Source organism: Eubalaena glacialis, chromosome 19 (genome assembly GCF_028564815.1).
Source record: "Eubalaena glacialis isolate mEubGla1 chromosome 19, mEubGla1.1.hap2.+ XY, whole genome shotgun sequence".
NCBI lineage: Eukaryota > Metazoa > Chordata > Mammalia > Artiodactyla > Balaenidae > Eubalaena > Eubalaena glacialis.
In genome coordinates this window covers 44,634,653-44,650,113 of record NC_083734.1, presented here as the reverse complement: position 1 = coordinate 44,650,113, position 15,461 = coordinate 44,634,653, and the positions used below count along the sequence as shown (strand labels likewise).

The following is a 15,461-nucleotide window of genomic DNA, read 5'->3' as shown; positions in this document are numbered from 1 at the left end:
CAAGTACACGTGGTGGGGGAGGAGCCGGGGGGACTCAGGAGTGCCACGCACCTGCTCTAGAGAGGCAGCTGTCCCAGTCCCTGCTTTGGAAGTGAGGGACAGGGCCCTCTCCTGGGGGCCATTGGTGCTAATGAGGGGGATGGCCTTGATGTGGGTGCTTAGCGTGCCTCCCCTAGTATTGGCCCGGGGCACTAGGGCAGGCAGAGTGGGGCAGCAGGTGCAGTGTTGGTGGGAGGAGGGGCTGCTGGGACTAGGAGGAGGGTGCCAGGCCAGGACAAGGGGGTGCCAGAGCCATGACCACTACCCCGCCCCCACCACCCGCCTCTCCATCTCAGTATTCCCCCTCCCATCACTCATAACACACATACCTCATCCAGCCTCCTCCCTGCTCAGACTTGGGGAGGGTGGGGGAGGAGGAGCCCCTACCCCTTCCCCTGGTGGCGGGTCTACAGGGCTGGGAGAGGGCAGGGCGTGTGACACAGACACCGTCCATAAGGGGGACAGTAATTCCTGCCCTGGGAACTCCTGGGTGGGAGGAGGGGGACACTTCCTTGCAGGCGCTACTGAATGTATGAGAAGCTGGTGCTGGGGTGGGGGGAGGGGGGCTGTGGCCAGAAACAGGGAAGGAGGTAGGTCCCTTCCCCAGGGAGGAGTGGGGCCAGTAGGGGTGACTTGGGGGGCTCCTACTCCTGCCCCACGTTGACAATCAGTATGTCTGTTATGTGCGATTTTTCACCCCGTTGTGTTTTGGGTCAGGATTTTAAAGAAAGATATTTTTATGGTAATTGTTGCTCGTCTATTTTACTATATATTTATGTAATAAATATATGATGAAAATAATCCCCTTGGGCACCCCCCCCTTAGACTTGTGTGCTGTTTCCCTGTATCCTCCCATCTGCTGGCCAGAGGACCCACCCCACAAACTGACCAGATGGAGAGGTGTGCCCCCAGCCTTGGCCACGTTTCCGCCCCACCCCCCAGAACGAGCACACACCACAGAAGCCAGCTCAGCTGTGAACTACTGGATTTGAGACAGGAATAGAACAAATCGGGGGGCTAGAGAGTAAGAGGGGGGGAGAGAGTGGTTTAAATAGGGGAGGCCGGGGAGGTTCAGTGATGGGGGAGGGAGGCAGGTATTTACAAGAAGGCTCGGGGGGCCAGAGGCTCATCTTGGAATATTTTATAACAATATAAATAAGATTCTGGTTTGCTTTTCCTTTTCGTCTCGTAAAGGAGAGAGAAGTGCAGAGTTCGATTCTGTACAAGGGGGCAGCGGCAGAAGGCCGGCCGGGCGGGTCACTGGGCGTCCACCCGGAAGGACAGCAGCTTCTCGGAATGCATGTTGTTCAGGGTCCGCAGGTCCGGCAGCTTGAGCAGCAGCTTGGTGAAGCGGGAAGTCTCCGAGGGCCGGTTCTTCAGCACCAGAGCCCGAAGAGCCCGCAGCAGCGTCTCCTGGAGCTGCTCCACCGAAGCGGAATTCTCCATGCCCGAGCGGTCTGTGGGGAAGACGACGGCAGTGAGGCAGGCTCCCTGAGCTCCTCTGACGAGGAGGACCCGGAGGCCTGCGAGGACGCGGCGTTGGCCATGCGGCCTCTCCCCGAAGCCCCTCAGAGGGCCGATGGGGAAGGAGGAGGAGGGGGAACATGACTCCCTCTCCAAGAGCAGGAGGTGCCTGCGATCTGGGAGCCCAGGCTCAGCAGGGCTGGCCCCCTCCCACCCCACCAGGCCGCTCTCCTTCCCTGAACAGGCCAAACACGCCCAGGCTCCCTTGCTTTTTGTTCTGTAGTTCCCTCTGCCTGGGATGCCCTTCCCCCTCTCTCTGCCTGGCAGTATCTTTACTTGTCCTTTGAGGCCCCACTCAAGTGTCACCTCCTTCCCCAGCTCCCCAGGCAGAAATAGTTGTGTGTGCTTCCAAAGCCCTTGGTTCATGCTTCTACTGTGACACTTATCTCACTGTTTTATAATTAGTCGGGCATGAGTCTGTCTCCTGAGCTAGACTGTGTCTGAATCATGTCTGTATCCCCAGTGCCCGGGTGCAGGGCCTGGCCTAGAGTAGGTACTCCATAAAAGGTGTGTTGAATCGAACTGCGTCCGCCTCCTCCCGGGGTCAGGCTCAGGCGAGAGCCTGACCTACCTGCAGAGACGAGCACCACCGCGGTGAAGAGGCCCAGCTCCTCCTCGGTAAGCGCCAGGGAGTTGAGCTTCTCGCTGAAATCGAACATGGCATTGAGCAGGTCTCCCATGCCCATAGCGCCGAGCTCCTGCAGGCTGTAGGTGGTGCGGCTCAGAAACATCACTGTCTGGTCCTTCACATTGAACAGCGACGCAAAGCGTACCATCAGCACCTAAAGCAGGGACAGTCATCCTGGGTGGAGTGGGAGGAGCAATTGCCAAGTTGCCCCTAAAGTTTTGTGAAAGGGTTACTGGTGCTGCCTTAGATTTCCCAGTCAAGACTGGGGCTAGTTTCTGAGTGAGCAATGACGCGGGGGCGGGGGGGGGGGCGGTGCCAGGTGTTAGGATGGGGAACATCCCACTGGCTTTGGAATCCAGCCTGAATCTGAGTCTCAACCTTGTCACTCCCTGTGACCTTGGGCAAGGCACTTCACCAAAGTTAATTTACTCATGCCTAGAACGGGAATAGCGCTGTACCCTAAAGTGTTATTTTAGGGTAGTAGGATGTAATTAGACCCCAGCTGAGATGACAGAAGTCCCAGCCATCCATAGGCAGGACTGGGGGGGATTCTGCCCCTTCCTTCATCCGTCACGAGTAAGGTTTCAGAGCCCCTGCCCACCCCAGACACCCTTTCTGCTGGATCCTTCCCAAGGTCAAGAGCAGGGAGCACAAAGGGTCACTCACCTCAAAGGTGCCAGCCTTAAGCAGGGTGACCTGGTCGTGCTGAGAAAGATCACGGAAGCCAGGGATGTGCTTGGCAAACTCTACCACCTCCCTCACAGCGGGCGTGAAGCTCATGGAGAAATCCTCCCAGATCTCCTGCACAGTTCGCCCACTGCGTCCGTGCGGGTACATGTTCATGGGACATGCCTGGAAGAGGAAAGAATTTGGGGAGGGGAGTATCAGTCAGGCTGCCTCAGATAGGCTTCCCCAGCAGTGCTGGGCCCCAGATTCTGCTTGGGTTAGAGTTGTGGCCTTGGAGGATGGGTCTTTCAGGTAACGTAGCAATCAGGTGCCAGGTGGAGATCAGGGATTCCCAGGCAGAGCCCTTCCTACAGGGCTGAGCATCCTCCCTGCACCTAGCCTTCAGGCACACCCAGTGGCCCTGTGCTAAATCCAGTCTCCCCAGTCCCATGCCCACTTCACCCCCAATGCCCTCACCAGCAGAACGTTCTTGGAGTTGCCCTGCCGCAGACTGTTGGCAGGTGCTTCGCCTTCTGGGGCTGGGTACACGTGGGTGGGGCACAGATGGTGCCCATTGCTGTTTGGCTGGTGGCAGCTGTGATGGGCAGGGCCAGGGGGCCAGGTGGGAGGGTAAGAGGAGGGAGCCTGGCGTAAACTGTTCAGGGCCTCATTATGACGCTGGGCGGCCATGATGTTGTCATTGGGGGCAGGCGGGCAGCCCTGACTTTCCCAGTGATGTGGGGTGGTGGCTGGAGGGTTGCCCGAGGCATGGTTGGCATTTAAGTTGCCAGGTGAGGTGCCCAGCTTGTCATGGGCGTAGGTGAAGATCTCTCGGTGGGCCCGGGCTACCTGGGATATCACATCCTCCACTGTGGGCTCAGGACTTGGGGATCGGGGAGGCGTCAGCTGTTGTGGGAACTGGGAGAAGCCCACCAAGGGTGAGGGGGCAGGGGCTGGGGGTGGTGAGGGGCCCATGGGGCTTGGGGTGGGGTGCTGGGTGGGCGGGGTCTCCAGCGGGCACTGGCTGCTTAGCTGGTTGTTGGCCAGGTTCATGGCACTCTGCATCTCAGCCAGCATCCGCTGCTTCTCTCGTTTGGGGATGCGCCCAAAACGCACAGCTGTGACAGGATGAGAGCAGTGTCAGGAAGTTCTCATACACACTCACATGCTTCTCTTCCTTCCTCCTGAAAGGGCAAGCCCCTTAGGGCTTGGGGTTCCACATAAAACCCACAAGGCCACACCCATCGAGGGGGTTTTCCAAGTAGGAATTACGGTAAGAGGTGACCAGAGGGACTAATGGGAAAGATGTGTGTCTTTACCTCAGACCCGGTGAAATGTGGGCATCCCCTATGCAAATGAGATGCCTAGTATTGGGCCTTTTTAAGGGAGGGATTAATTCAGAAACTTCCGAGTGGAAGAAAGGGGGAGGGCGAGGGGAAGCTCGTGGGCACGGTGCTGCCTCACCATCTCGAGACATGCCCACGGAGAGACACTTCTTGAAGCGACACTGCTGGCAGCGGTTACGATTGATGCGGACGATGGAGCAGTTCTCATTTTTCAGACACCTTTTGTACTGGATGTTCTGCTGGATGCTCCGACGGAAAAAGCCCTGTGGAGCAGGGGCAGCTAGTGAGCATCTCCGTCTAGGCCAGGCCTATGTGTCCTGTGGGAGAGGGTCACCTGCCCTTACCCACACCCTGCCTCACCTTGCAGCCCTCACAGGCATGCACGCCATAGTGGAAGCCCGAGGCCACGTCCCCACACACCTTACACAGTAGCACCATGCCATTCAGCTCTGCGGGAAGAGAGGGGCAGTGGGTGAACAGGGCAGGTTTCTGAGTGGCCAGAGAGCTGGAGGTTTTCTGAGCTGGAGATTGGGCGGGGGGGGGAACTGAGGAGGAGCTTCAGTATCTAGGGGGCACTCGAATGAGCAGACAGGGCTGACAGCAGCTGGTGCAACTCTAGGAGAAATCCCTGAGGCCAGCGTAGGTCCTGGGAATAACTGTGTTACATGAATGTCAACTCCCCACCTCAGCCGGGACACCTTCCCTTCCCCCCAAATCGGCTGGAAATTTACTCACTGGTGATGTTGCTGGTGCTCTTGCTGGGGGACACTCGGTTGCTGTCTTCCAGGGCCACTTGTAGACCCCTGGGGGGGCTCCCGTTATAGAAGGAGGAGGAGGACGACAATGAGGAAGATGAAGAAGAAGGGGAACCATCGTCACCCAAGCTGGGTGGAGTGCTCCCAAAGGAGCGAGCTGGGTCCTGGGTGAGGGAGCCAGTGGGTGATGGTGGGAAGTAGGTGGGACAGCCTTGGGTCAGGGACTGGAAGCTGCCATTCGAGCTGTCACTGTAGAGGGACTCGGGGCTGGTGCGGTTTGGGGAGGAGCCGCTGGAGCCGATGTAGGTGATGACGCCACCTGGCAGGAGAACCCAAGGGAAAGGCGTGTCAACCACCATATATCTTTGGTCCTAGGTCACCACTCTGCCCATCCCTCAGCTGCCTCCCAAAACACTGTTGGATACCCAGAAGTTAACCATGTGAAACACCTAATCTTGGAGTCCCCAGAAGAGCCACAATAAGCAACTCCCCAACACATACCAGACATGGCCAACAAACCACCGCAACTCTTGGCAGGTACATTCAGCTTCTGCCTGGCGTGTGAGGTACCTCTCTAGAGGCATGACCTCTGTGATGCTCTGTGAGTATCTCACATATGTACCAACCCCCCACCCCCGCCCTGGATGCCTTCCTTTAGAATATCAACCGCAGCTAATGACTTAATTGTCAGCAGCTGACCTCGGGATGGGATGAGCAGCTGAAAACCATTCATAATGCCCAGGCTTCAAAAAAAAAAAAAAACCAGCTGCTGATTTTCATACCAAGACCATTCCAGGGATGAGACCATGGAGGGGCAGCTAGCCAACATTGAGGAGAGTGGGGGTCTTACAAGAGTAAAACAATCACATTCCCTCAAAACTGGAAGACGTATTCTCCAAAGGTACTGTTCCCCTGGCCTTCAAGATCAAGAGTCAGAGTGGACTCTATCCCTGAATCCAGGAAGGGCTTAACAGTATGAGTTGCAGGAGTTGGAAGTGAAGGACAAACTGTCCAGCCTAAGGCTTTGGAATTCCCCCTTCTAGATCTCTCTGCCTGGTGACAATGACCTTGGCTCTCTGGCCATTCAGGGACTTTGGCCCTCTAGTTATATTGCCAACCAGGTGGCTGTGTTCCCATTGCATTAGCAGGAGAAAAAGGTGACCTGCCTGCCACACCTTTGCCAAGTACCTCGCATGGCCTGCCATGGATGGGGTGGGAGGAGGGAGGATCCCAGGACACGTGTGAGCCGACACAGGGCATGCCACCGTGTCTACAGAGGCACATGTCTTGCTCACCCACTGACACACACTAAGCTGGGCAGAGCAACCCTAAAATAGCTCAAGGTTGGTCAGGGTGAACTGAGTTCCCTGTAAAATAATTGCACAATAGATCAGCTCCTACAGTTTCAGGGCTGAGGTGGGGGAACGGGATATTTATTTGGTGGTAAATGAACCTGACCCAGTTCAGCCATCCCCCAAAGAGTAGTAAGACTCATCCGAAGAGACTTCCACCTGGAAGTGTGGGGCACACTCAAGAGAGTCTAGTTTTATATCTGGATCTATCACCACCAACTTGATTTGTGACCCAGAGAAAATCAACTCCCCTCTCTGGGTCCCAGTTTTCCTTTCTGTGAAAAAAAAAGATGAAAGAGACTTAATATCCTTTCAGCTATGTTTCTGGGATGTAGTTGTTTTGAGGGAAGTCCTTAGGAGACAAACTGCTTCTTGTGTGGTGGGAGTAGGCGTAAGACAGTGTTTGCAGGACTAAGAAACGAGATGCTTGGGGAACAGAAAGAATTTGTAATCGGGAGAAGCTGAGTCTAAAGGCAGTATGGTGAGGTAGGTGCAAAGAGAATAAAGAGGAAAAGAGTGAGGAGAAGGGTGGCTAGATGTGAGGTCCCCTTGAGGAGTGTAAACATGAGGCCACGAGAGGTCAGGGATGGCTCTGTCTTACTCTGCATCGGTTATGGGGAAGGAGGAGGGGGCCGGGCAGGCGGACAGGAAAAGGAGGCAGGCGGGGGCGGTGAGTCAGCCCAGCTTCACCCAGATCTCGGCGGGGCGGGGCGGGAGCCGGGCCCTCAGCCGGCCTCACGTCCCGGCTCCACGTGTGCCTCTTGCACGTGGCTCCCCAACGAGGAACCCCAGAACCCGAGGTTCCGCCCTCTCCGCTTCCCGTCAATTGGGAGCAGCAGCCCCGCCCCCCGTCCCGCCCCTCCTCGGCGTCCGGGGTCCCAGTCTAGGGCTGGGCCCCTCACGCCAGCTGGGTCAGGACTACTAAGGGGAGGAGAGAAGGGTACACGCGTTGCCGGGGCAACGGGGGGCGGAGCTCATTATGTAACGGGGCCGGGAGGCAACCACCAATGGGGTGGCGGCCACGGCTTCTGCAGAATGAAAACAAACGCAGCACGTGGGCCCGGCTCCGCAGCCATGTGAGCGCTCCGGGCTGCCGGGGCGCTCTGGGTGTCCTTCCTGGGGCAGAGCACCACTCGTGGGGCTCCTCAAGTGCCGCTCCCTACTGAGGATTCACCAGTGAGATCCGACCCATTCCCCCAGTCCCTCCTGCCTGGAACCCAGATCGCCCCACTGCTTCTCGAGTTCCCTCGAGCCTGCAGGAACTAAGGGAAGAGGAAGATTGGAAGGAGGGGGTCCTCCTTCCGAGAAGTCCAGGCATGCCACAGCTGCAGGGGGTGGACAGATGGGGGCGTTTCGGGGCACTGCTCCAAAACTCCCAGTTCCTGTAAACTGTTCATCTCACCACACGTACCCGCTCTCTATTTCCTCCTTCCCCGCGATCCGAGTCCTTCAGGCTAAAGAGCGGGGCTCTGAGGGGTGATGGTGGGGCGCCTCCGGGCGCATTCCCAGGCCGAACAACACGCTCTGGAAATCCCAGCCTATGGCCCACATCACGCTAGCAAATCCCCAGGCCGAGGGAGTCTCCAGTCCCTTACAAAGTTCCTTACAAAGGCGTAGATGGAGGAGAGGAGACAGTGACAGAGAAAGAATGATGGTAGCAAAGGAATCTTAGTACCTGTGTTGTTGTTGGAGTCCAGGGTCGTCATGTCTTCACCAGCTGACAGCGGTCATTCAAACTGGACCTTGACACAAACTGGAGATTACAATTGCCGCTGTCGCCCCCTGGGAACTGACCGAGGACGGGGAGTGGACCCCGCGGCTCACGATAAGGATCCTAGGCACCCTGCAGCAAGGTCTTGGGGTGGCCGACTGCAGCCCTGCAGAAGGGTAGGACGCTGAGGCAACGGAGGTCTGCTTTGCATGGGAAAAGCAAGAGAGTGTGGGGGAAGGGGGCGGAGGGAATCAGCCTGCAGTAGTTCTGGCTAGAAGGTAGCAAGGAGGGTCGGGTCTCTGCAGTGCCCGGGGTGCCACTGCCTGAAGGCTCCGCAGCGCTGCAGGGTAGCGAATCTGGAGCTCCCGGTGCAAAAGTCCCAGAGGGAGAGAGGTTGCAGTCAGGAAGTAAGTACGTGATGGGAGAAACGGGGCACCCAGGCGCAAAGAAGCGAGACGTGTGCCCTGCTACGTTCCCTCGGCAGCAGTATTTCACTCTGCCAATCTCAACGGCCTTTTGCCCCAGCCTTTTTCTCTGGGACAGAGGGCTCTGCGCAGGCGCCAGCAACCCAGGGTTCCCGGGCCGCACGCGGCACTGGAGCAGGTACCATGTGATCCCAGGGAGCGCCTCGTGCCCCAGTGACACACTTTTCTAGCAGCAAACACGTTGAGTTCCGTGCGCCTGCGTAAAGCCAAGGCTGTCGGGATATGTAGTCCATTGGCAAAGTGGGCGGACTGCGTATATTTCCCCGTTTCTGCCTCGCAAAAGCTCTTGCTGGAACCGGGGAGGAGCTGAGAGCCTTGTGGGGTGGAGTGCGCTGAGAGTCAGGGTGGCGTGTTTGGAAAGCCTGTATGGCAGAGGCATGTGAATTCCTGGGGAGGGGCTGGCAAGCTTGGCCGCTCCCTGGGAGATCAAAGCTAACAGCCCCTTTCTACAAACCTTGCAAACGTGAGGGCTTCACGTGATTGCAGGACTGACTTCGCCTTGAGGTTACTGGTGACACGAGAGAGATGACAAGTAGGAATATCCCCTCGGTCAGGAGCTTAAGCTGAACTTCTGCTACAGAGCCAAGTCCTGAGATGGAAAGGAAATGTGGCCCCTGTTCCATTCTACTCCCCTAGGGAAGGGAGTTGCCATGGGGGGGGAGGGGGCGTGGTGAGGATGTCCCTGGGGACTCCCTGTTTTCGTGTATGACACCACCCCACCCACTGAAGGTGACTTTGGGGTGAGTCATTTCCCTTTGTCTAGGAAATAAAAAGGACAAGGGAGGAGAACTTTGTGGTGAAAGTGCTTTGAAGTCCTAAAGGGGCCAGAGGTGAGGCAGGGCTTGGGGGCAGAGTGACACCCCCATCCCCACCCTCAGTGCTTCAGGGTAGCGTGGATTCCACGGAAGGGAACACAAAGACCATCTTAACCCTCCCTCCTTTACAGACGAGGAAAATGAGTCTTAGAAGAAGTGATTGGCCCAAGGTCAGACATCCATTGCTAGTTTCATTTGACCACCATCAAGGAGGTGGGCCGACATGGAAGTGAAACGCTGAACAGGGGTTAGAAACAGCTGGCATCTCCCTTCAGAGGAGCAACTCTGCCCCATTGGCAAAAGAGGGTGTCCAGTCGAGGTCTATCCTGTTGGGGGGGGGGCGGTTTTTTGGTCTCGCTGTGCGGCTTGTGGGATTCCCCAACCAGGGATTGAACCCGGGCCTTCGGCAGTGAGAGCTGGGAGTCCTAACCACTGGGATGCCAGGTATTTCCCGAGGTCTATCCTGTTTGAGGACTTGGGTTGCGGGGAGAGCTGCGAGCCTCTTCTTGAAGCAGCCAAGTGAACCTGGGCCACCTGCTTCTTCCTGCTAGTCCCTCCTCAGTCCCACAGCTCCTAGGGAGGGTTTTTTTGTTGTCTTTTTTTTTTTTCCACACAGGAAGCTCTTCTCCACTTGTTCACAGATAGCTCCTGGGACAGCATTGATGGATGCCTGGAAACAGCTACCGAAAAAGTAAAGAAAAGGAGGCGTGTGGACACCAAGGAAGGAGTAAGCTGGGTGGTGAGGAAGTAAGCAGAGAGGGCTGTGAGGGTGACTGAAGGGGAGGCGGCTGGGCAGCTGGCCTGACCACTCGCTGACCCTCTGACTCCCAGGGGAAGACAGATGGGCTCCCTAGAATGGCCTGGGCTTTAGCTTTGTTCCCTTGCCCCCAAGAACAGTGGGAGAGAGAGGGCAGTGGGCTCTTCCCTGGCCTGCCCTGGCCCCTTGGCCCAGAGCTGGGAAGCTGCAGCAGAGCGTGGGAGGACCTGGGAGGGGCTAGGACAAACAAGGAAAGAGGCTTTTCAGGAAAACTTGGTTCTGAACTCAGCCTCCACCCCCTCTCCCTCCTCCTGCTGGGCTCTGGAGGGAAAACTGGGAGGTGAGCTGCCATGTCCGGCAATGCATGCTCTCTGCGCCCTTCCTGAGTCTCCATCAGAGCCAGGGCCAGGGCCAGAGCCCAGGGACCTGCCAGGGCTAGACTCAAAATCAGGGACCTTGGTATGACCTCTGGCTCCCCACCAGCCCAGCAGCCCCGTCAGCACACTCCCTTTAGTTGCCCTGTTTGGCAACTACAGTTCTGCTTGCTGCTGTGGTCACCCTGCCCACCCCTTGTTCTACTTGCTGGTGTTTATCCCTATTCGGGGAGGGCAGGGGTCAAGACTCCCTCCCTGAGTTTACAGCCAGTGAGAGGGAGGAGGAAGCAGAGGCAGCCAAAGCTGAAATGCAGTCAGCCTGACTCTTGGCAAGAAGCTGGGTTGTTTTGCAGTCTGTGTGAGGTATGAAGGCGGAGGCAGGGAGCGAGGAGGCAAAGGAGGGGGGTTACTTCTGGGCCCTCCTTCCTCTGCACTTCTTATAGGGCCCCTCCTTTGCTCCCTGACAAAGAAGTAACTTTGGGATCTTCCTTCTACAACTGGAGAGAAGGATACAGAAAAATGACGAGGCAGGACTCTCCCTTGGCTCCAGAAGCTTCTGTCTATCCATCCTGCTCCTCTCTCTGTCAACAGCTGCTGGGAAAAGGACAGAGACTATGGAACTCAGAGCCACCAAATGGAGGGAGAAAAGGCTGGGTTGTCTGGCCTTTGGGGATCTGGAATAGAATCTAGCTTTGGCCTCTCTATGACCTCAACCTTGACCTAAGACAACAGGTGTATCTCAACACGGCCTCCCACCCCTCCTGCCAGCTGGACATTCCAGTTCACTTCTATACACACACACACTCTTCCTCTCTCACACACACACACACACACACACACACACACACACCTGTGCATGCTCACGCACCATATCTCCCATAGCGAAATTCAGCCCAAGAACAACATGGACCCTTAATAAACAGTGCCCAGATAGAACCATGGGGAACAGATGCATATCCAAGACCCAGCACAGCAAAGCACACCTGGCTCCATGTTGCCCACACTTCTGCTCAGATTCCTCAGAGTCTGGGATTCTAGACTGACCTCACCATTTAGGGGCCGGGTGGAATCCTGTGTGTGTGTGTATATGTTTCCAACTATGTCTTAAATTCTCTTGAATTTCTTTGGTCTGGGGAGGACAGCAGAAATAGGGTAGAGGAAGAGAAGAGAGTGAGAGCTCCAAGCTCTGGCCAGAGTGTGTGTGTGATCATAGGATTATGAACGAGAGACTGCACGTGTGAGTGTGTAAGTGTGAATGGCAAGAATGTCTGTGGATGTGTGTGTTTGATCCAAGACCTGTTTTCCTCATCAGTAGGATGCTCTGGGTAACAAGGCAACACCCTGTGCAAATCCTGGGTGGCCTAAATCTTGGGCTGACTGCTTGACTGACTGACTGACTGGGGTGGGTCCTTGCTGGAAACCAGGTCAGCCTTCAGTAGGTGCCTTCCTTCCCCGCTCCTTTCTCATGGAACGAACCACTGCCGCAGGAAAATAACCTGCCTGCCCAGGTGATGCAGACCCAGGACAGAAACGCTGGGAATGCCCCAGACCCAGGCAGCAAGCCCTGTGCCTGGGAGAGACTCATTCCCGGCCCTCCTAGATCCTTTTTCTGTTCTCTGAAAGACCAGCCAGCTTTCCCTAACCCACCAAAAGCTTTGATGTCTTGGGGAGAATTTCAGGAGAATTAAGTAGGAGGGTTAAAGTCCGAATTAATGTTTTCTCTGGGGGTGATAGAAAAAGGGAGGGTGAGGTATGATCCAAGGCTGGGTTCCGTGGATGTGTTTTGCCTCAGATTCTATCTTTACCTCACTACTCCTTTTTCCAAGGAAAGGAAATAATAAATATGTATTAAGTACCAGCTGTATGCCAGGTACTGGGCTAAGTGTGTTACACACATTATTTCATTGAATGTCCACGACAGCCCTATGCTGTAGGTCTCATTCTTAGTTTATTTATTTTTAAAATTTATTTATTTGGTTTTGGCTGCGTTGGGTCTTTGTTGCTGCACGCGGGTTTTCTCTAATGGCGGCAAGTGGGGGCTACACTTCGTTGCGGTGCGTGGGCTTCTCATGTGGTGGCGTCTCTTGTTGCAGAGCATTGGCTCTAGGCGCGCGGGCTTCAGTAGTTGTGGCTCGCAGGCTCAGTAGTTGTGGCCTGCGGGCTCTAGAGCACAGGCTCAGTAGTTGTGGCGCATGGGCTTAGTTGCTCCGCGGCATGTGGGATCTTCCCGGGCCAGGGATCGAACCCTTGTCCCCTGCATTGGCGGGCGGATTCTTAACCACTTGCGCCACCAGGGAAGTCCTCATTCTCAATTTAGAGATGGGGAATCTGAGACTTAGAAACATTTATTAACTTGCCCAGGACGCTCCAGAGACAAGGCAACTTGTCTTGAAGCTGTATTTGAAGTGAAGCACTTAAGATTGAGAAGATGTCACATTAAAGAATGGTGGAGTTAATGGAGACTTATGGAGGAGCTAAAGCTCCCCCAGCTGTCTCTTGGAATTACCACTATCAATGGCGCAATGAAAATGGCAATGTTGGGAATTCAACCCCAGGCCTGAGGATAAAACTCTTTCCACTAGCAAGACTGCCCTTCCTTGAGAGAATGATTTCTCTGGGTGGAATGTCTGAGCTGTAAGCTCATCCTGGTGTTTCCTAAGCAACGATGGTGCTGGAAATGAGGTGTGTCACCAAGAAGGGGAAGCCTGAAGTACCCCTTGCTCCTGTCTCCACAAGTACTTTAGTTTCCCAGAACCTCTAACTCCACCCTCATTTCTTCTTTCCTTAAACTCCTCCCTCTCTCACTCCTACATCCCCCTCCTCTGGTTAGGTAGAAGGGGGCCAGATTAGGTTGCAAACAAACACACAAAAAACCAAACTTCCACATACATTGCTACAGAAGTGAGTAACTTAAGCAGGCATCCGAATTCTTTTCTCTGACCCCGTGACTCTGGGATATGTAACTGGTGATGAAGGGAGAGGGACACATAGGTCTGGGTCCCTTAAAGGGCCATGGTGTATCAAGAATGGATTGGTTGGGGAAAAAAATGGGAATTCCCTGGAGGTCCAGTGGTTAGGACTTGGCGCTTTCACTGCCAGGGCTCTGGTCGGGGAACTAAGATCCCACAAGCCGCACGGTGCAGCCAAAAAAAAAAAAAGGATTGGTTGGGTGGTGTGGTCTCCATCTTGCTGGAAGGCACCCTCGGTGGGGGCCACATGAATGGGGGCTGCAGGATGCCCCCCTCCCGTGGGAGCCTTGTGCATGCAGACCCTTTGGTGAGAACCATATCTACATGGACCCCTTGGTAGGAACCAATCAATATGGGTCCATTGCCAGTTATGACCTGTTACATACTTGCTTACCTTTATAATTCATTTAGTCGATTGACTTTTCCAGTGAACCAAAGTTCTCCTTCCTTGTTAACACTTCAAATACAAGTTTCAATTAAAAAAATTAAAAATAAAAAAGAATGGGTTGGTTAAATGAGAGTACGGAAGACCACCAAGGACAGACACAAGTTGTATAAAAAGCCAAAAGGAGGGACTTCCCTGGTGGCGCAGTGGTTAAGAATCCGCCTGCCAATGCAGGGGACACGGGTTCGAGCCCTGGTCCGGGAAGATCCCACATGCCACAGATCAACTAAACCCTTGCGCCACAACTACTGAGCCTGTGCTCTAGAGCCTGCGCGCCTAGAGCCTGTGCTCCGCAACAAGAGAAGCCACCACTCTCTGCAACTAGAGAAAGCCAGCGTGCAGCAACGAAGACCCAATGCAGCCAAAAATAAATAATAAAGTAAATTTATTTTTTTAAAAAGCCATAAGGAAACAACATCCTTCTTCCCCATTTACCTGCTTGAGAGATGAGCATTTCTGAAAACAGCCCTCTGAAAGCCACCCACCATCCTGGGTCAGTGCTTCTTCAGCAGATGCTTTGGGGAATCCTCCTTTGGGTTCCCTTCTCTGAGCCCAGGATCCCAGCAAAATCACAGGATCAAGGAGGTGACATGGACTGTCCTTGGCAGGAGAAAACTAAGCCCCAGAGTGCCCTCTTTCTGGCACGGGGTTCCTCCTCCCGGATTGGGGGGCAGTGACATCCAGCACATGCTATGCCAAGGCCATCCTGTCCAACCTTTGCTGTGCTGCTGCTGGAGCCCACGGGTGGGGTCATCTTCCAGGTCCCTGCACCTGCCCCTTGGCTGTCCTTGAGCCTCTAAGGACTCTAGGACTAAGATGCAGGGGAATGTATGGGGAGTGGTGGGGCTGGGATACCTGTGTGCCTGCCCCCATCGCCATCCCTTACCCCAAGCTCCATCTCAAACCCCCTCCGTGTCCAGCATCTCCTCATTCCTTGGGCCTCTGCAGATCTCCATGCAGCTGCCTGGGGAGGCCGGAGGCTCATGACAGTCCTCGTGAGCAGGATGGACCTTGGAGGAGCTGCGGCCTGGGCAGGCATTAGGGGCTGTGTGTAGCTTCTGGGAGGCTTACATAAACACTGGCTGGGATGGGGAGGGAAAGAGGGATGCAACGGGTTGCCCAGGAAAAAAAGCAACCCCGCCCCCCGCCAGCTCAGTCTGAGTGGAAAGAAGGAACAAGGCTGATTTTTCCCACCTCCCATCCCTCTCCCCTGGTCTGCAGCTGTCAGTTGGGCTGGAAAGACTGCAGTATGTTGGGGGAGGGGAGCAGGGGAAGGAGAGAGGGAGGATGCGACTTCACAAATTTGGGATCCCTCCCCTTTTTCTAAATTGGGGGTGGGGGTGGGGAGAAGCAATTTGCCAAAGAGATTTTCAATGCCGCGGGAAGGAGCTTTGGCTCATTAGAATGCACAGTTTGCACCCAGAAAAAAAAATCTGTACTGGTTGCAAAAATGCAGACGCGTGTAGGGGCCCGGTGGAGAATTAAAAAAAAAAAAAAAAAAAAAGCGCTAGCTCTGCAATGCAGGATCTGCGAAGTTTTGGTGCGGTGAGGAAATGTGGGTCGTGCTCCTTTCATTTGCTTGTTCCTGCTAACCT

The 15,461-nt window shown here is 55.1% G+C and overlaps 1 protein-coding gene across 1 annotated transcript; it reads right to left on the bottom strand.

The window, feature by feature from the left end:
- Positions 1–1,165: 1,165 nt before the first annotated feature.
- NR1D1 (nuclear receptor subfamily 1 group D member 1) lies at positions 1,166–8,646 on the bottom strand. The gene is made up of 8 exons (XM_061174948.1): positions 7,986–8,646; positions 4,939–5,277; positions 4,564–4,652; positions 4,322–4,466; positions 3,335–3,975; positions 2,858–3,043; positions 2,135–2,345; positions 1,166–1,496 (listed from the first exon to the last, which is right to left on the bottom strand). The coding sequence occupies exons 1-8, from the start codon at positions 8,014–8,016 to the stop codon at positions 1,297–1,299; spliced, it is 1,842 nt and encodes a 613-aa protein (XP_061030931.1). The 5' UTR covers positions 8,017–8,646; the 3' UTR covers positions 1,166–1,296.
- Between the last annotated feature and the right edge of the window lie 6,815 nt (positions 8,647–15,461).